Below are 21,353 nucleotides of genomic sequence, written 5' to 3' on the forward strand. Positions count from 1 at the left end.
TGGAAACCACCTCATACCTTCTCTTCACTCTTCAAACCTCTATGCACCTTTCCCCATCTTCATCCCCAACTGATGATCTTGCTTCCTACTTTACTGAGAAAATAAAAGCAATCAGAAAAGGACCCCAAAAGACCTCTCTCTCTGAATGTAGGGGTGTGTGTGTGTGTGTGTGTGTGTGTGTGTGTGTGTGCATCAGCACCCACAGTCTCTGCCCTCCTGTCTGTTGCTGTGGATGAACTTCCTAAGGCTGACCTTTTGCCTGCTCAAGGGCATTGCCTTAGAAATTGTCTCTCTCTTACATGATCATAGCCCCCGTCTCTACTGGATCCTTCCCATTGGTGAAGAAACAACCTGACGAGTTTCCTATGTTAACAGCTCCTCTCTTGACCACCCTTCTGCCTCTAGCTAGTGTCTCATTTCTCTGTTCTCTTTTAGAGTAAAACTTGAACAAGTTGCCTGCATTGCTGGATCCAAGTCCTTTTCTCTCATTTCTTTAACCCATCCCAAAGAGGCTTTTTATCTTCAATACTTTTCACAGACACTGCTCTTGTCAAAGTCACCAATAACTAATGAGCTGCTTCATATAATGCCCAGTCTCAGTTCTCATCTTATTTACCAGGAGCATTCGAAACAGTTGGTCATTCTTTCCTTCTGGAAGCTCTTTGTGAAGTTGGCACCCAGGATACAACATTCTGTTGGCTTTCCCACTGTCTTGTTGGTTTCTCCCTCTCAGTCTCATTTGCTCTTCTTCTTCTTCTGCCTGACCTCTTAGTACTGAGGTACTCTTCTGTCTCTTCCTCAATCCTTTACTTATCTCATCTAGTCTCACAGTCCTTAAATGTATCGATTACTCCAAAATGCGTATGTCTACACCAGACCTCTCCCCTGAACTCTGGATCTTATATGCAATTACCCATTCAACATTTTCACTTTTCTATTGAATAGGCAACTAAATTCAACATGTCTGAAAGTGATCTCCTGATCCTCCCCTCAACAACCTCACTCCAACCTTGGCCAAATCTGATGTATCCACAGTCTTCCTCAATTGCTGAAAAGGCCATTCTTCCATGTACTCAGTCAAAACTCCTGGAATCATTTTTGACTCTTCTCTTTTCTCTCATTCCCAATTTGGAAATTCCAAGGGCTGTACCGTCAAAACAGACCCAGAATCTGATAACGTCTGGCAACCTTCACTGCTACCATCCTGGCCTCAGTCACCATCAACTTAAAAAAAAAAGAAAAGAAAAGAAAAGAAAAAAAAGAGGGCCAGGTGTGGTGGCTCATGCCTGTAATCCCAACACTTTGGGGAAGCCGAGGGGGGCAGACTGCCTGAGCTCAGGAGTTCGAAACCACCCTGGGCAACATGGTAAAATCCCATTTCTACTAAAATACTAAAAAATTAGCCAGGCATGGTGGCACACACCTGTAATCCCAGCTACTCAGGAGGCTGAAGCGGGAGAATCGCATGAGCCCAGGAGGTGGAGGTTACAGTGAGCCAAGATCATGCCACTGCATGCCAGCCTGGGTGACAGAGCAAGACTCCATCTCAAAACAAAATATATTTTTTATATATATTTATATATATTATATATTATATATATATAAAATAAAACCTGGCAAAATGCATATAACATAAAATTTGCAATCAGTGATGTTTAGTACATTCACAATGCTGTGAAACTATGATCATTATCCAGTTCCAGGATGTTTTCATTACCCCAAAAGGAAACCCCAGTCCTTAAGAAAAAGCATAAAGCAGTCCCTCCCCATCATTCTCTCCCACCCCTGACACTGCTAATCCATTTTCATTTTCTATGGATCACATTCCACTCTTGCCTGGATCATAGAGAGCCTCCCACCGGTCTTCTTCCTTCCCTACCGCCTCCACCCCTTGCTACAGTGCTCAAAGAGTGAATCAGATCACATTACAGACTCCCTCAAAATCTCCAGGGGCTTGTTCTTTCACTCAGAGTAAAAGTCAGAGTCCTCACAGTGGCCTCCCAGGCCTGGACTCTCGGCCCCATGTTGCCCCTCTGACATCCTCTACTGCTCTTCCCCACCCCTCCCTCTGCTTCAGCTACACTGGCCTCCTTTTGTTCCCTTGAACATCCCAAACACATTCTTTTCTTGGGGCCTGCACCAGACGTTTCCTCTTCCTGCAACATCCTCGCCCCAGATCTTTCTGGTTCCAAACTTTACTGACTTCAGGTCTTTGCTCACGTGCGTATTTCTCAGTAACATCCTATGTAAAAACACAACTCCACCCCACCCTGACCCTCCTAGTTCCCCTTGCCCCACTCTATATAATTTACTTACATGGGTTGTTTATTGTTTATGCACCTCTCCCAGCCCCAGAAAGAAATCTCCCTAGGCCAGAGAGCTTGTCTGTTCTATTCACTCCTGTCACTTAAAGCCTAGAAGAGCGCTTAACACACAGTCAGGCAGTACTGGTTGAAGGAATACATGAGTGAACAGCAGAGGGGCAGAAGTGGGTCACTGCTACCTTTATTTGACCAACTTCCTCTGACCTGCGGTAGCCCATAAGGATGGAGGGGATGGCCATGTCACAGAAGTCACAGACCACACAGAATCGTTGCTCCAGGAAAGCACTGCCCAGAGCTCCTACAGCAGGAACCATTGGTGTTGGGAAGGAGAACGGTGGGGGCGGCTATCGTCTCCTTTATCTCACTGTCAACAACCCAACACCATCTTTCCGTTTTATTCCGTTGCCTAAACTAGCCCCACAGAGGGGCAGACAGGCTCCTAGTGGTCTCCTCCGTACCTGTTGTTGTCCACGTAGCGGATCAGCATGGGGTAGAAGGCATAGAGATCTCGGCAGAGGACCGCGAATTCGTCCAGGATGAGGAGCTCCGCCTCCTGCGTGTCCCCTTTGCCATCGGCTCTCAACTGCTCCTCCTCCTGCACGGTCTTGACAGCCTTTTTCTTCAGCTTCTCCAGAGTTGGGATGAAGTGGCTTCTCAGCAGGTCGGGCCTGGCTTTGCTGATGATGGGCTGTGCATACACTGGGTTTACAAAGAGCCTCCCCGTCATTTCACGTATTATGGCAATTGATGAAAATGAAAGACATGATTGAAAGGTGGGGCTGTGGAATCCCATCAACTCAGGATGGCACCTGCCCCTTGTTCGCTTCCTCAATCTTCCCCTTGGTACTTCCCTCTCATAGAGCCACCTCAGGGGATGGGGGACCGAGGCCACTATGGGAGAAGGTCCATATTCCTGCTCTGCTCTTCCAGGCCATGGGGAGCTCCTGCCTCCCCCGAACCTCTCATGCACACGTGGCCTATGCCACACCCCTTAGCTCTTCATGAAAGACTATTTTGTATTATTTTATAGTCCATTCTTTTTGCTTTTGGCTCACTAGCAGATTGTAAACTTCCTGAAGGAAGCCTTTTACTAACAACAAGTACTGTGCTAAGAGCGCACACTCAATATATGCTTTCTGGTTATTTTACAGAACAATCTGTTGTTAAAAGCACATTAATCCTACTACCATCCTCAGCCCTCAAGACTTGAAACCTGCCAACCTACTGCCTGGAGACTCCTCTGGGCTCCGAGGGAGGGATATAAGTCTGGTATCAATTATAAATATATAAAAAGAGGCTGGGGTGGTCACTAGAAGTTGAAAAGCAGAAACAAGCAATCAGAGAAAGAGCAATATGCCATTCCATTGGTCTTTTTTTTTTTTTTAAAGATCAGAGTAATTAAGAAAAAAATGAGTGACTGAGAGTTGTGAACCATTGACAATGTGCATTCACATGTGTATTTCAAAGTGTGTTTAGCTTAAGGCATTTCAGTTGGAAACAGCTTGCATTCCAGCCATTTTCTTCAAAATATCACTTTATATTTTACTTTTATAAAAAAGATACTTTTAGAAAGAGAAGGTCAATGGCACTCTCTGATGAGACACATTAACCAAGAAGTTGTGACTTCTTAGCCTTCTTCAATGAGCAACTCTGCTCTGGATATGTAATCAGAATGGCGACACCTTAGGTGGGTGATTTGGGGTTACTACTTAAAATTGACTTTGTTTAGTCACCAAGAAATAAGTAGCCTGTCTGAATGAAATCTAGATTCACCCTGTGGAATAACAGGCCAAACTTCAGTTTCCATCAGTGGCCCTCATGCTGTGACACTTTCCCTCTGTGTACCTCTAGGAAGGTAAGGGAGGAGATTTTTTGAAACCCTTCCTTCCCTTAATTCAGATTTACCAAGTGAAACTCATTGAAAAATTACCTTATGGTTAACAATATTTTAGGGCTACTGGGTAATAGAGGAACACCAACTCTATTCAAATGTCCACAGAGGCTTATATTATCTAGCTGCCATTGGCACCCAAATATTTATAATTTTTTTTTTTTTTTTTTTTTTTGAGACGGAGTCTCACTCTGTCGCCCAGGCGGGAGTGCAGTGGCGGAATCTCAGCTCATTGCAAGCTCCACCTCCCGGGTTCACACCATTCTCCTGCCTCAGCCTCCCGAGTAGCTGGGACTACAGGCGCCCGCCACCTCACCCAGCTAGTTTTTTTGTACTTTTTAGTAGAGACAGGGTTTCACCGTGTTCGCCAGGATGGTCTCGATCTCCTGACCTCGTGATCCGCCCGTCTCGGCCTCCCAAAGTGCTGGGATTACAGGCTTGAGCCACCGCGCCCGGCCTGATATTTATAATTTTGATCTCAGTTCATCTGTGAGACAGGAAGAAGCAGTAACTTTTCTTCCTTGGTCTTGCAGAAGGACAGCGATTCCTTGGTCCAGGAAAGTAAATACCAGTGTTGGATTAATGGTTCCCTTTAGCCTAGCCATTGTATTCATGATCCAGGAGATTATATGGGTAAAGATGTTACTGGTGGACTCCACTACCTAAATCACAGGTCCATCAAAAGCAGTGATTTTGCCTTAGCTTCTATCTCCTTGGACTGTAGTTTGACACAGAGGACACAAAATATTTGTGGTTTCCTGACTGTGGAAAGTAGTTATTGATTTTCCAAGCCTGTCCTTTTTTTGAAGTTGCTTTAGGAAGAGAAAATTGGCTAATAACATTCATTGAGAGCTGACTGTATGCAAGTTACTTTAGAGGGATACAAAAGAAAAAAACCCAAAGTGCCCCTACTGTGAGGCTGCATGAGGGTGTCTTAGAAAGCATCAAGTGAAACGCAAATGCAGAGTGACAGTAAGGAACTTGCAGTGTAGGTCAGATGGGAGTGAGTTTTATACAAGTGGAAAACACACAGGATTACTTACCAGGAAAATTCTGGACAATTATTACTGTAAGAGCAAATGGGATTCTTGAGTACCAAAATCAAACAAAGCCATGTTCATTGGATTTGAGTGGAGTTGATTAAGAAGGGCTTCCTGGAGATTTGAGGGGCCTGGATGAGTAGGGGAGTAGGGCAGGAGCATTGGCTCGAGGAAGCTCTTCAGGGGAATATGTCAATTCTTTTTACTGTGAAGCAGCTGGGTTGGGGATGGGGAGGTTTAAATATTGGATAGAGCTTGTGCAAAACCATCTTGGAATTAATAATAGAGATGAAAAGAGAATCCAGTTATCTTGTGCCCTGGGCTGGGGACCGGGGAGAAAAGGCATTGGTACCTGCGATGCGCTTCATCCAGGAGGCTTCATCGATGCCCAGGTTGTTGTTGATGATTTTCAGAATGTTGCCCAGGATGAGACTGAGGTGTTCAGAGGTGACCTTGGTGCAGCACTGCCCTGTGCTGGGGGGCAGGTTCTCAGGCCCCCGCTCCCACCAGTAGGACAGGTAGTTGCAGAGCATGGGTAAGATCACCTCGATGACATGCGGCATCTCTGTGTACCGTGCCCCTGACTCGGCCAGGTCGTTGATTTCCTTCATCAGGCCTTCCAGCTGGGGGATGTCAGGACACATGTCTTCCACCGTGTCTGGTATCCCCAGAACTGATCGAGAGGAAGAATAAAGGGACAGAAATTCAAAAGCACAGTGGGTGCAAGCTTCTTTCTCTCTGCCCCTCCTTTCCTTTGGTCTTTAGAAATAAATTTCCAGAGCTTCACAGCAGTGAGCTTGGATGTGGAGTGGCTTTTGTCCTCCAGCTGTCTGTGAACAGACTGCAGCTTCCAGAGGCTGCATTGTCTTCCTAGATGTCATGTTGAGGTGAGGTTAAAACAAACCTGTGGTTAAAGGAGTACAGCAGACACAAGGATGAGGGATAGTTAGTTCCTAAGACTACCCTGTAATGAAGCCAGTCTCTTGGCTTCTCCCTCTTGGCCAGACTGCCTGGGCCTTAGTGTGTCCCCTGCAGGAAAATCAGGAATCAGAGGAGAAAAGCAACTGATGAGTGTTTAGTTTTAAGTTGTGGTGCCATTGCCTGGATCACATCTGTACAGCTTAGAAAAGGAAAAATAAAAGTCCACTCATCTAACAGTCCTTCAGCTGGACCAGAAACAACAACTTCCCATCCAGCTGGAATTATGGGGGGAGAAAGCATCGCACGTGGACTGATTTCTGGCTGCGCAATAGAAATGATGGATGACCTGAGGTGGCTTGATTGACTCCCTGTCAATTGCTTAATCCTTTTTGTTTCCAAGGACTGATTTGTAAGGAATTGTGGGAGCGCTATCTTTTCCCCACCCTGAATGATTGAGGGTGCTGCTCTGGACAAGGACACACGGGCTGAAGGATCAACAGACAGAGTTCAATATTCAATCAGGCAGGGCTGTCAGATGCAAGAACTGTAAACAGAAAAATCCAGGGCTTCTCTGTCCTGCTTCCTGTAAGGTAAAGGACACTCTTTCCTGCAAGACGGGAGGAAGACTGGAAGCATCCTGAAGTTCCTGACAGGTGAGAAGATAACAAGGGCTCTGAGTGGAGGGACACGGACAATTCTGAGTAAGAGCCACAAGCCCAAAGCTTTGCACACACACGCACTGATCTAACTGCTTCCTACAGAATGTGTCTACTTCATCCTCAGGCCAAACTTCTCACACTGGGGCAAAACCATCAGGCACTGAAGGAGCTAGGCAGTCTGGGAAGCCCCAGGAAAGATGTGGTGTGTTTTCCCAGAACATCAGTTCCCTGGAAGATTTGAGGAAATTATTTTTGATATTTGGAATCAAATGCAAAGTTCTCATACATTTCCAAAGATAAAGCAGAAGACTGCAAATACAAATGTATGTTTCGTGAATTGGGTTATGCCTGCAGGCCCTTTGCCATTGGGATTACTGTTGGCTCGAGGTCTGTCTTCTCTAGATTTTCAGGTTTTATATCCATTGGACTTGAAGGATTAATAAATAGGAGAGGCCATACCAAATTCCTTGGCCTTTACGAATACTGGTCAATTGAAAGGGACGGTCTGAGTTTCTCTCATGGTTATACTGCATGGAGCAGAGATACAGAACAATCCTGGCTATCTTGGAGAGAATGAATCTGCAGCTGAGACAAGTGGTTCTACCTGGACAGGATGTGCAGTTGCAAAGCAACGGATCCCAGCAGCCTTTATGCTATGGGATAGGCCCGGTGGAGCACTATTACCCTTTCCCTAGTGATGACTTTTGTTGCTATCACTAGAGCCTTTTGGTAGATAGAAGGTTAAACATCTCTCCTCCTTGGATGTCAGGAGTGGACCAACATCTTTTAAAACCCAGACAATTGAAAGGGATTGATAGCATGAAAGCCAAAGAACTCTGAACTCTTGTGATTTGCTGTAGAAGGAAATTATGGGTCAGATACGGTCATTTGCAGAGAATGAGCCTGTCCTGCATCTCGCAGCAGGACAACAATGGTCACGGGTCACAAGAACACGGGAGTCTGCAGAGACCCTTACAACAACATAATTTTACACACACACTCTCAAAGAACAGAGGTAAACACAGGGAAGTCAAACGTTCTACCTTGAGGTTCTACACACAGAACAATGCCATTGCCATAGATGCAACTGAAATTTACAACTATTTGCCGCGGGATTGTAAATGATAAGGCTCAGGTGTGTTTGTTTAAATGTCACATAGACAATACATCATCATGAACACTTTTTGCCTGCTGCCTAAGGAAAACAGAGTTGCTTGAGGTTGCTGCGCTGGAGCCATTATAATGACCTTTAAAACTTATTTATACGCAATTGATCCTTGAGTGGAACAAACATTTGTGATTCAGGTGTTTTGTACTTCAAATGCCACAGCATAAACCCACAGAATGAATTCTGAGTGAGCTGCTAGAAAAACAGCCTCAGCTGTGTCCTCTTAGAATCAGACACAAGACTGTGAGGGGGAATCTTTAGAATCATTGTCCTTTTATCTTCTAGATCAGTGATTCTCAAAGTGCGGTCCTCCTACCGCAGCATCAGCATCACCCGGAGACCGGCTAAAAACGCAAACTCCTGGGCCTCACTCCAAACTGACTTACCGTATTAGATACCCTAGGGGTGGGGGCTCGACAGTCTTGAACAAGCCTCCTGGGTGATTCTGATGCACGTTAGAATTCAAGAACCACTGGATTAGATTGTAAAGTCCTGTGTGCCTCACCTTAGCACCTCTTCTCTTTGCAATACAGATGGCTTACACTAGAATTGGAATAATCAACCAAAGAGAAAAGAGTTCCAATAGGGTACAGAAGAAAAGCAAACTGACTGGTAATAGGATGCTTTGGTCCATCTAGTGTTCTGAGTAATAGATCGCTGCCACCCATAACCAAGGATGTAACTAGTTTTGAATAACTGGCACATAACAGTATTAAACTTTTTCTAGGTATATCTTAATAATTTTTGGATGAGGAAGAAAATGCACCAGGATGTTATAGGGCATCGAAGATACGAATCTGAGTAATTCTGCTGGCAAAGCATCAAGTGTCAATAGAGATGCCCAATTAGCTGAAGACATGATAAATCAGTTCATATTGTATTTCTAAACCACAGGCTCACATCACCTGTCACCTTAAACATTCTTCCCCGCCCTTTATTTCTCAGACCACCCACTTTGTAATGAATGAAGTCTACCTTCTTACAGCTCATTAAGCCATCAGTCATTCTCTGACTCTAGGTAAACTTTTTAAGAGCCATACACATGGTCAGCATTCACTCTTCACTGAATCCAGTGATCAAACACATGGGCTCAGGGGAGCTGGACACAGAGTCCCATAGTGTGTCACTAATGGATAAAGGACTGTGTCATCTCCAATTACAACCTTGTTTCTTTTCTTCCTTTGGAGTATGCAATGATGGGGAGTCATTTTTTATTTATGAATATGTCTTATTAAATCAATGCAAAGGTGTATAGAATGAGAAGGAGCACTTTTCAAATAGCTCTTGGGAAGGAACACAATGCAAGAGACTAATTCCCCTCCCTTCCAAAGCCACCCTAGGCTTCCCTCTATCTTCTTCAGTTCATAAAGGCACAGGAGCAGGGCAAAACATCCTCATTGTGCCTTTATGAACTGAAGAGCAGAGGCAGTTTCTCTCTTTTCCCAGGTGAAGCTCTACACAGTGCTGGTATAGAGACAGAGATATACTATTTCTCAAGTCACAGCTGAAGCAGAATAAATGTATAAATATCCAGAACTGTCATGACTGGGCCCCATGTCCCTTTGGAGTCAGGGAGCAACACCTGGGCTGGCATTTGCCTGGAGATGTCACAGCTCCTTCTCAACTTCACCAAAGCCTGCTCTGCTGCTCAGCTTCCACTTTGGTGGAAAGCTAGGACTCATTTGGAATCAGAAGTGGGAAGGAAAAAAAAAAAAGGTCGGAAATACTTTTTTTTTGGCTAGTTTCGAAGGGAAGAAAGGGCGAGATGAGGCTGAAAGGGTTGAGGAAAGGTTAACTTACAGATTTCATATGGGACTTTGGAAAGTTGAGGCATCTTGGCAATGTTTCTCTCTTGACTAGCTCTGAGAACACTAGTCTCCACTGTATTCTAGTTCAGTGCAAGATTTTTATTAGTGGCCTTATCTGAATTGTCCTGGTGATCATTTCTGGGGGGCAATGTGCTCCTCTTACCTGAAGTAACAAGAAGCAAGTGGGAATAAAGCTGCCACGGCTTAGCACTTCACATCTTTAGATGAAAAAAACACCGGTGGCAAAGAAAAGTGTGGTATGAGCCCTTTCTCGCTCAGAACGCTTCTTCCTTAAATCTCACGGCCGTTTGAGAAAGGGGGCTTGAACTAAATGGAATTGCCACCACGTTCAGCCATCTACTGGTAGTGTATAGCAATATTTTAAGAAAACATTGGTTCTGAATAGAGAAAGTTCTGGTTGAAAATATTTTACTGTGGCTTTTTTTCCCTTAATACTGATTAGCCTATAGTTTGGTAATTTTTGCTTCAGAATAGATGGAATCATCGCAGTTTTTTCTAGTTGGAGTCCAAGCTTGATTCAAGGCTCCTACTTGAAGCTCCTCTATCCTATTCCCTTGTCCTGAGGCAGGATCACAATTAACCCAGATACAAGGACCCTCCAGAACCAGATTTACAACCTGCCTTGGATTTTAGTTCCAGGATTATTCTACAAGACAGGGTGGAAAACTTTTCTGTAGAGGGCCAGATAGTAAATATTTTAGGCCTTGTGGGCCAAACTTTCCTGCCTCTACTCAACTCTGCCATTGCTGTGCTAAAGCAGCCACAGACCAAATGTAAATAAGTAGGTGTGGCTGTGTTCAAATAAAACTTTATTTACAAAAATAGGCAGGGGGCCAGATTGGCCCTGTGGTCATAGTTTGCCACCCTGTTGTGGAACCTAGTGTGTCAATACTTTTGCTAAGAAATACTCTTTCTTGTACAATTTCTCTTCCTTCTGGTGCTTTTCTATGTCTTATCGTCCACGAAGATGAAAACGTGTGGTCAGCATCTTTAGAAGCACAGCCTCTCCGTGGACTGGAAGAGTATAATTAGGTTATTCGTGTGGAGGTGCACCTTCTGATCCCACTCCGCAGAGGGACTGCAAAAAAGGAGTCACATACCCAGGTGCAGATGGGGAACTGAAACCCAGAGCAGACAAGAGACCCTGAGGTCTTAGGATGGAAAGGATTTCAAAATCAGCAACACTGACTCCTCACTTTACAGAAGAAGAAATCAAAGCCTAATTACAACAAAGCCTTGCCCAAGCTTTTTTCTCCAGTAAGATGGAGACCTGCAACCTAGTCCCTACCTAACCTCACCTCCTGGCTCCTCTCAGACCAAGAAAGCCACAGTGCTGCAGGACTGCTGCTCCCGGCCTGTGTGGCTCCCCTCCTCTCAGCACATGAAATGGGTTGATGACCTTTGTGGGGAGATACTTACTAGACCTCTCCCTGGGGGTTTTGGTGTTGAAGACCGAGAGAGGATTGTAGCGATTGAGGGTGGGCTCCAGGAATGCCACTGGTATGGCAGCTGCCAGCGAGGCCACACATTCTCCAAGGGCAGGGCGTTGCCTGGAAACAAAGAAGTGCATTTAGAAGTGTTGCCCCCCACATGCTGGCCCCATGCATTGACGGACCAGTCCTTCCCCATAGATTAACCCATGGACATCCCCAGGCACTAGGCCCAGCAAGGTTGCATGCACTTCTTCCCCTCATCTTTCTCTGGACACTAACCAATGCCCTCGCTACTTAGATCCTAGCTCTCTTTTTTCTTTTTTTTTTTTTGAGACGGAGTCTCGCTCTGTCGCCCAGACTGGAGTGCAGTGGCCGGATCTCAGCTCACTGCAAGCTCCGCCTCCCGGGTTTACGCCATTCTCCTGCCTCAGCCTCCCGAGTAGCTGGGACTACAGGCGCCCGCTACCTCGCCCAGCTAGATTTTTGTATGTTTTAGTAGAGATGGGGTTTCACCGTGTTAGCCAGGATGGTCTCGATCTCCTGAACTCGTGATCCGCCCGTCTCGGCCTCCCAAAGTGCTGGGATTACAGGCTTGAGCCACAGTACCGGGCCCTCTTTTTTTTTTTTGAGACAGAGTCTCACTCTGTCGCCCAGGCTGGAGTGCAGTGGCACAATCTCTGCTCACTGCAAGTTCCACCTCCCAGGTTCACGCTATTCTCCTGCCTCAGCCTCCTGAGTAGCTGGAACTACAGGCGCCCACCACCACACCCGGCTAATTTCTTTTTGTATTATTTTTTAGTAGAGACAGGGTTTCACTGTGTTGGCCAGGATGGTCTCGATCCCCCGACCTCGTGATCCGCCCGCCTCGGCCTCCCAAAGTGCTGGGATTACAGACGTGAGCCACTGCGCCCGGCCAGATTCTAGTTCTTAATTGGTTAAGATGATATAATACACTGTGCAGCTTTGTCCTTCTCTCCCAGCATGTGTGAGAGCAAGTTCTGCTGCTGTTCAAATTGAGATGGATTCCCCCCTGTTCTCAAAAAAGCTTTGAAATCTGTGTAATTTCTCTGTGTCTATTCTCTGCTATGGATGGAGCCGGTGTCCACTAGTGGGAACAGTAGGTAACACACCAAAGCACCAACGAGACACAAAAATAAAAGACCTGCCTTTTAACAGAAACAATAGGTCCTAAAACCTACTGCTTGATTTGCAGGAGAGACCTCAAATAACTGTTACTCCCGTCCCTCTTTTGTACAAATAGTTGACTGTCCACCATATCTTAAGGTCTGGTTTTTAAGTCTTTCTGTGAAGCAAGCAAACAAACAAAAACAAAAGGCTTGGGATTCTTTGTTCAGAGTCCAAGTTCTCCAACTGAGAGTACTTACACTTGCCTGCAGGGTAACCAAGTCTGTAAGCACAAGGGATGGGAACTAACCTTTGGCTGGTCAAAGCAGAGTCAGAACTGCAATACATTTTCTTCCTCCCAGATCTGGGCTTAACTTTGGGTTTGAATCTTATCTACTGCTAGTGAGATAACACAGTGATAGAGCTGGCTAGGAGGGCCCTGTGCAGGGACTGACAGCTGTTGCTTTCTAATGAATGAGAGACCAGAGCCATCTCTTTCCCACCCATCAACATCTGTCAGCCACTCGCCCATATCTAATCACAGAGACACTATGCACCTGACTTGCAAGTTTCATGTGATATCAGCTCCCAGATATGAGGGACTTTTTTCAAACAAACCAATGATGTGAGCCCTTTGTTAGATCATGATACAAAGATAATAGGTGAAAATGCAAACAGGTCTATAATTAACACTCAAGTGGGGCCAGGCTTGGTGGCTCATGCCTGTAATCCCAGCACTTTGGGAGGCCGAGGCAGGCGGATCATGAGGTCAGGAGATCAAGACCATCCTGGCTAACATGGTGAAACCCCGTCTCTACTAAAACTACAAAAAATTAGCCGGGTGTGGTGGTCGGTGCCTGCAGTCTCAGCTACTCGGGAGGCTGAGGCCGGAGAATGGTGTGAACCCGGGAGGCGGAGCTTGCAGTGAGTTGAGATTGCGCCACTGCACTCCAGCCTGGGTGAGACAGCAAGACTCCATCTCAAAAAAAAAAAAAAAAGAAAAAGACTTAGGTGGCGGGCTTACCATATGCAAGCCCTCGCTATGCCTTCCTCTATGACTGATCAGCTCAAGTCAAGCACTGATGCTGTGCATATGAGCTATGCTGTGCATATGAGCTCATGAACAGTATCCCTGGGAACTGAGGGTGCTGGGCTGCACCTCAGGGAATGTTACAGGATCATCACACGACAATCGCCAGCTTGAGAAAGGGCACTTAGAGCCAAGAGCCAACACTTGCCACCTTACTGTGACTCTGTGGAAGCAGAAGGGCATCCAATTCTTGTGGGTTTCCTTCAGCTCCCCACTGAGACCTGTGCCCAAGACTATGTGTTAATTGCCTCTCACTGTGACAACAGCCAATAATTCCAGCAGCACCAAGACGCTAGAATGCCAAAAGCATAGATTGTCTTAAAGTGGATAACAAGTATTTATTATGGGGAGGTTAGGGGAGCCTTTTTTTTTTTTAACTGAGAAGTAAACTAGATAGTTTTAACCTTAACCTTTGTCCTCCAGATTCTTTCTCATTAAATGCAGGGCAAATGTAGAACCTGTGTTCTATATTGAACTCTAAATCAACGATGTGGTCAAATAACATATCTGTATGGACTAATCTTAAGGATTAGAGTCAACCTGCAGCTTTGCTCTAACAGAGAAATAGACATACTTGAGTTGGATTAAAAATATGATCTTGGCCGGGTACAGTGGCTCACATCTGTAATTCCAGCACTTTGGGAAGCCGAGGTGGGTGGATCATGAGGTCAGGAGTTCGAGACCAGCCTGGCCAACATGGTGAAACCCTGTCTCTACTAAAAATACAAAAATTAGCTGGGCATGGTGGTGGATGCCTGTAATCCCAGCTACTCAAGAGGCTGAGGCCGGAGAATCATTTGAACCCAGGAGGTGGAGGTTGCAGTGAGCCGAGATCGCACCACTGCACTCCAGCCTGGGTGACAGGGTGAGACTCCATCTCAAAAAGAAAAAAAGAAAAGAAAAGAAAAATGGTGATCTTAACTGGTCTTGAAAGAAATGACTGCACAAGACTATGATAGAATCTGCAGATGGCAAATCTGGGGGTATACACAAGTGTCCTGCTTGAGATATAAGATAACTCTGCTGAACTAGAGAGGAGGAGGAGGGAAGGGTGAGTGAGTTGGCAGAAAGCTGTGTATTCCTTCGAAAACCCACCCAGTCTTCATTCAAGTTACCAAACATATTTTAAAAAGTGATCTTTTAAATTACTATAAGAGGAAGTGAATATATGTGGTTTTATGTTTTATCTTCTTCTTAGGCTTGGATGATAGCCTGCTTGGCTATGAAGCATTTGAGCCAATAACTTTAAAATCAGCCCCAGTCAGCAACACTGGATTGACAGGTCCTCAGTCAGGCAATCTCTTCTTAGCTGATGGCTCAGTCTTGTCCTTTGCCTGCTACAACCTCCCCACCCAGGACTTCTCCAGAGGGAGAGTGGAAGCCCTTGGACAAACCAATCCTACTGCGCCCTGTGCATCAATGATGCGCAGAGACGGAGACGGTTGAGACGCAGGTGCTCTCGGGGAAGCTCTCACAAGACAGCTTCACTTCTGAGCAGGCCCCAGGCCGGGCCTCTTCCCCCGCCTTTCCTTCTCAGCACCTGCTCTTCCCCGATTATTTCTCTTCATTACTAAGCTCCAAGTGTGGCCAGGCGTGGGAAGAGGGGCATCATTTTAACTTCAGACCTGAGTTGCCAGTTCCTTTGGTGACAACTGAGGACAGTGAGCGCCTCTACACATCAAATACAGGCATTCATGAGGGGCAATTTTTTTCAGCTAAGAGTTTTGCCATCTTTACCACAGTGGCCAATGAGTAGAAATGTGGTGTTTTCTCCTTCAGTCTTGCTTTGTGAGTTGGAGGAAGAAATAAGGAGATAAACTGTGAAAGGACAAGGCCACAGGGAGAGCATTGGTGAAAGAAAACCTGGGTGAAAATCAGGAATAACAAGGGGTAAGAGATCAAATCTGATTTTTTTTTTTTTTTTTTTTTTTTTTTGAGACAGAGTCTTACTGTGTCACCCAGGCTGGAGTACAGTGGTGCGATCTCAGCTCACCTGCAAACTCTGCCTCCTGGGTTCAAGCGATTCTCCTGCCCTAGCCTCCTGAGTAGCTGGGACTACAGGCACGCACCACCACGCCCGACTAATTTTTGTATTTTTGGTAGAGACAAAGTGTCACCATGTTGGCCAGGCTGGTCTCAAACTCCTGACCTCAGGTGATCCGCCCGCCTCTGCCTCCCAAAGTGCTGGGATTATAGGCATGAGCCACTGTGCCTTGCCTGATAGCAAATTTTACATGGAGATGAACCTAGGAGACAATGGGTCCTGAGGAGGCTTGGTACTGAATGGATCCATTCTTCTTCTCTCTCTCTTTTTTTTCCCCTCTTTCTTTGATCAAAATTAAAACCACGATCTCCTGAAAGTGGATTTCTAGAAGGTTAGTCAGACACTAAGGCAGTCCTTGGGGTAAAAGGCGGTTGCTAAGTCTCAGTTGTCTGGTGCTGTGTTGACTCAGGGGACTGGCCCTGCCCTCTCGTATTAATTACTGACAAACCTGACCACTCCACAAGCTCCACAACAGGCCATTTTCTAGTCTGGGGCGCAAAATGGTGCTAATTAGCTTCTTGCCAAGAAATAAACAACAGCTCTCTTGGCCTAGCTGTTAAAAGTTAAACCCAGGAAAAAATTAAAAAAGTAAAACCCAGAAGTCTGTAAAAGTCAAACCCAGAAGTCTGCCAATTAATGCTCCTGGCTGTGAAATATCAGTGTGGATGACTTTGGCCCCAAAGCCCAAGGAGGGATTGAGATAGGCAAAGACTTGCTGTTATTAATATAAGGCTCCCCGGTCATCAGTGCTCCCCAGCAGGGAGTGTTGGTACGGGCCAAGCTTTCCGCAGAGAAAAGCCTACAGAAACAGCTCCATAATAGCCAGAGGATATATTGCAAGGGTTTATCATTGGATACGGAAACTCTCTTTATTTAGAGACAAGTTCTTGTCTGGTAGCCCAGGCTGGAGTGCAGTGGTGCTATCATAGCTTATGGCAGCCTTGAAAGCCTGGGCTCACGCGCTTCTCTCACCTCAGCCTCTTGAGTAGCTAGGACTACAGCATGTGCCACCATGACGGGCTGATTTAAAAAATTTTTGTAGCCACTGGGTCTTGCCAGGTTGCCCAGGCTCGTCTGGTCTCAGTTCTTACTGCCTCGTACGGTATTTTTCACACAATACATACTTGGTCAATGGGTGACAGACTGGACAGTGTTCAGTTTGTATTTCAGTTTTTGTTACATCCTAATTTGACAAGTCACACTTTCCTTTTCAATCTCTCAATTTTACTTCCATAGATCTGAATCTTGCCTCTCAAAATCTATTGTTAGGGATACAGGAAAAGACAAAGTCATCAAAGTAATAATGTCTTCCATGTAAATGGTGCTTTGCAATTTTGAAAGTTCCTTCATTTATATTCCAGAGGGTACTAAAGACAGGAAATAGCATGCAACAGAGAAGCAGAAAGCACAGTGGGGACAGGGCAGGACACGGGTCTAGACAGCAGTGTTGGTGACCTTAGAGGTTTAGGGAACATTGTGCAATGTCTGATCAGAAATAATTGGTCAAAGGGAGCCAGGCAGGGTGAAAGAAACAAAATAGCTTTAAAGCATGAAGTAGAAAACTCAGTCTTCATTTGAAGCAAAACTGAGACCCAGGGTTTAATGTTATCAAGTTTCAAGCTTTGCTTTCTTGAATAACCCCTATCAAATGTTCTTTAAGTTCATCAAAGTGTCTCCAAGTTAAATAAGCAGGTATTCTGCAAGATTAAATGCACAAACCATTATCCTTCTCTGAAATTTTGTGTCTGAAAACTCCATTTGTCAATGACATTCTCAATTAGAAAATATTCCAAAAGAAATGTCTGTACTCTGTTTCAATGACTTTTCCCCTCACAGTCAACCCTATCACCAAGGTGTCTTGAATCATTTCTATCTACAAAGCATACTCCAGGTGGAGCTGGAAAGCAAGGACGTAGTGATTCCCTTACATACGTTCATCAGTCTAGGAGATGTCAGCAAAAGGTGATAGAGACATGGTGGGTTCATTGTACTTTGCTCTGTGAAACCCACAAGAAATGAGGAAAAGAAACTAGGAAGACATCTTGATCTATGCTAAAACTGGAAAATGTACGATAACTCTGAACCCATAAAATACGAACCAAATCAAGTAAGGACACCGAAATGGAAACACACTTTCCAGACCTGGAAGAGGACATAGAAATCTTTGCAAGTAAATACAGGGGTTTTAAGGGGGCCAAAAGAAAAGGTTTTGCCTGAAACAATGAGGATGAAGGGTGTGAGCAGGCCACGGGAGACCTGGCGGGCAGCATGTGTGTGGGGCCATGTTGCATATTACAGAGTAGCAGATGGGAACAGAGTAGGGAGAAGTATACCTGCCATCCTGCCATTCTCATGACCTGGACTCCTAGCCTAGAGAAACCGTGGAGGTCAGGTGAAGCGAAGAGTGAGAGAAGTAGCCAATTTTGTGGCCACTGACTTGAGTTCTCTAAGTAGGGGATACAGTTATGTTAAATCACTAAACACAAGTCCTATGACTCTAGGGTGCACTGAGTTTCACCAGCCTCTCACCTGGGCCAGTTGCTTACTTTAGCTGGGGGAGAACATCAGAGGCTGAGCGTTGGTACATTGCTAGGGCTAAACACATGGCTGATGTAGGGAGAAAGAGTTAGTCCTGAGCCAGCTTCTCAGAGGTGAAGCTGCCTGCTGTTTCTTCCTGTTCATTCTCCTCCATTTTAAAACACACAAGCACACATATCCTCTCCACTCTCGAGAACTGGCAGTGCACCTAATAACCAACCAACAGATGAGAAACATAGTTTGGGGGAAAAATATTTAGGAAAAAAAATACAGAAAAAAGCAATAGGGACAGCCTTAACCTAGGGACTTCTCCAAGCCTTGACTTCTACCAACAGGGAGTACGAAGCACAGACAGAATTTTCACGGTGCTGCAGCTACACAATCAACCTGGAATGAATGCATGAATGAAGGAGAGAAAGTCACATGGAAAGCAGTCTTTTTCTGGTCTGACATATCAGAGTTGACTTTTCTTTGACTTTTTTTTTCAAGAGAAGAATGCATAAGCTTTATAAAAACTTGTACAAAGAACCATGCAGACATACGGGTGAATGTATACATATAACGAGAGAATGAGAAAGATACTGAGGACGTATTTACAAATGCTCAGTGGGAGAAATAAACTAAAAACATCTGCCTTAAGTGGAATTTGGCATTAATAGAAAATTTTTTGTTGGTTTTTCTGTGATTTGGTATAAAATATGGATAAAACTTTGTCTGCCCAGTTCCTATCCTACATTATAAAAGATTTATCTATATTTTATGTAAAACAGTAAGAAAAGCCTGACAACTGTTAAAGACTTAAAATCATAATAAAAACAAATGTAGTCATTAGTTCCTCAACTAACTTCTTGTATTCTGGAAGCTATTTAGAAGCCGTGATTATGAAGAAACAGACATTTCTACAACAGTTTTTGGTTTCTAGTACATGACTTCAAGTCAGTAGTTCCTTAGTTCTTGAAGGGGCTGAAGGCTTTTATTTCATTTTTGGCTTTATTGAGAAATTACAATTTGAATAAATATAAGTTTTGACATGAGACAAGGGTTCACCGCTGATTTGTTTGATAAAAGCATCATGGAAAACAGATACCGAAGGATTTTAGATTAAGTAATTGTAAGCACAGATTCAATTCTTTCCAGTTTGCTTGTTTGAAAAGGCAAGAAAGAAAACAAAAATCTTCCAAGGATAAGAGTAAGATCCAGAGTTTTGTTAATACTGTTTATCCTTCCAATCTTCCCCACGGATTAAACAGAACAACAGAACACAAAGTATTTGATGCTGAAAAGCGAGGGGTCACCGAGGGCCTCTGCTGCAACAGGCAGATTAGAGAGGCCAACTGGAACCCACACACTTCTGCAATCAGCTTGCTTAGACTCAAGAGGATTGACTAGCATTGCTAATACCAAAGTGTGCACTTGTTGAAAACTATAGCAAATCTGACAGCCAAGACCGGTAAAGGTCCAGGGTTGTAGCACACAGAAACTCATTAAACACTAAAGCACCTGCCGCATGTCCCTTGAGCTTCTCAGCAAACTTTAACCTCAGACACTCTGAAAGCTATTTAGAAGCTGTGATTCTGAAGAAACAGACATATCTCCAACACAGTTTGGTTACAAGCTCATGATTTAGCTTGGCTATATTGCTTCTCCAGCCACATACATTCACCAGCTATCTCCACAGAAGTCATAAATCTCAATAGCCTCATCATTGCACTTCTTTATATTGCCGTAAGAATCTCAAAACCACCACTCTATAACAGTGAGCATTTTGGTTTTGCTGCATTGAAATGATATCATTAAGTGTTTAAAAAACTGTAAGTAACATTTTGCTACGCCTGAAAGTGTTAGCCTCTTCGTTCATTAATTACCTTTCAACATAAATGTTCTTTCCTGTCCCAAGGGAGTAGAGGCTGCACAGTATGTGGTAGCAGGAAATCTGCACATCACCCACTGAAACAAAGAAGAAATGTCATTGATTTGCACCAATCCTGAACACAGAAAGGATCCATGAAGATGAAAAAAAAATGCATGAGCATCAGTCAAGAGTAAAACCTCTCTCTCTCAACAAACATATCCCTTTTCTACCCAGATGCCAGTTTGCTAATTGCTGGACTGGGGGAAAAAAAAAAAGATAGGAAAAATCCTCCACTGAGCAATCCCAGTTCCTCTGTGGGGCTTACCATGAAGACCACATTGCTTCACAGGGAAAGGAATCACTTGACCAATGGGTCCTTCCATAATGCGATTTGGTTTGTTTCCAACAGAGACAGACATTTTAGCCAAATTTTATCCAGTGCAATATTTCCTTCCTTGGGAAGGAAGAATGCAAAAAATCTGAAGCTTGAATGAGCCTTTTGCTCATTTCCCAGGAAGATACGTCAAACTGCTAGACTTTCCTTAGAGACAGAGCAAAATCCCTCATGTCTGCCTATCCCAAGTTCTCTGCTGGGTGTTCTGCAAAAGGCAATCCAATAGCATGATTTTTATCGTATTTCCTAGGGGATGGGCATGTTTTGCTTGTGAATCTGCAGGCTAAACATCCCTAGCCATGTCTGGAGCTCATACGAAGGCTGGGACTACTTTCAGAAATAATTTAATGTTTTATTTTCCAGCTAAGGAATTGCATCGTTTCTATGACACAAAATAATGAGTTTGGATGTTCTCCCAGCCCCCACACAACAGAAATTACTGATTTTCAGTTGTTCAAGGATATAAAAGACATAGTCCTAGCTATCAACAACCGGTCAAATTAAATCATGTCCCAACATTTAAAGTGTAAAGCTGAAGTTTGGTGGCAGATTATCTGCACAGGGGGCTGGAAATGGTGGCACTAAACATGGTGTTAATGCAAACTAAAATAAAACCAACCAACTTTAGTCTTCTGAAAGCTCAGATAATGAAATGTTAGCATTTTTCCTTTGCTCCTGGTATCCAATGAATAAATTAAGGCTTCTTAATAAGAAAAATGATGCCTCAAAAACCCAGGAGCAAATCTATCTCCCACTGTATTACTCAGATAACCTTTCAAATGAAGCGAGAGTACAATAGCTGAGAGCTAGACTAGCCGATGGGAAATTCCGGTCCAGAACAAAAGTGGAAAAAGATAAATATTATATATTCAAGTTAGGGAATTTCTTTCCATTCCAAGAGTCTATTACTACTTTCCCCCATTTTTTTTTTTTTTTTTTTTTTTAATCTAAGAAGGAAAAGTCATGGAATAATTCTCTCTCTGCTCTGCCCTCAAAGTCAACATAAGTGAATGGGCCCTGCACCTCCTATCTGGGGCCATGCACA

General features: G+C 44.4%; 1 protein-coding gene across 15 annotated transcripts in view; it reads right to left on the reverse strand.

Moving 5' to 3' along the window:
• The window catches only part of RYR3 (ryanodine receptor 3), a 569,735-nt gene that overhangs the window by 75,520 nt on the left and 472,862 nt on the right, over positions 1–21,353 (reverse strand). For all 15 annotated transcript variants that reach the window (XR_002523591.2, XM_021941701.2, XM_021941703.2 and 12 more), the window contains 4 exons: positions 19,928–20,009; positions 11,252–11,382; positions 5,608–5,928; positions 2,783–3,023 (listed from right to left, as the gene is read on the reverse strand). Coding sequence is in view for 14 of the 15 variants with exons in the window: in XM_021941701.2 (XP_021797393.2) it covers positions 2,783–3,023; positions 5,608–5,928; positions 11,252–11,382; positions 19,928–20,009 (775 nt within the window). In the remaining variant the exon portion in view is untranslated. The remainder of the gene's footprint in view (positions 1–2,782; positions 3,024–5,607; positions 5,929–11,251; positions 11,383–19,927; positions 20,010–21,353) is intronic.

This window comes from Papio anubis, chromosome 7, assembly GCF_008728515.1.
Source record: "Papio anubis isolate 15944 chromosome 7, Panubis1.0, whole genome shotgun sequence".
In the NCBI taxonomy this organism is placed as follows: domain Eukaryota; kingdom Metazoa; phylum Chordata; class Mammalia; order Primates; family Cercopithecidae; genus Papio; species Papio anubis.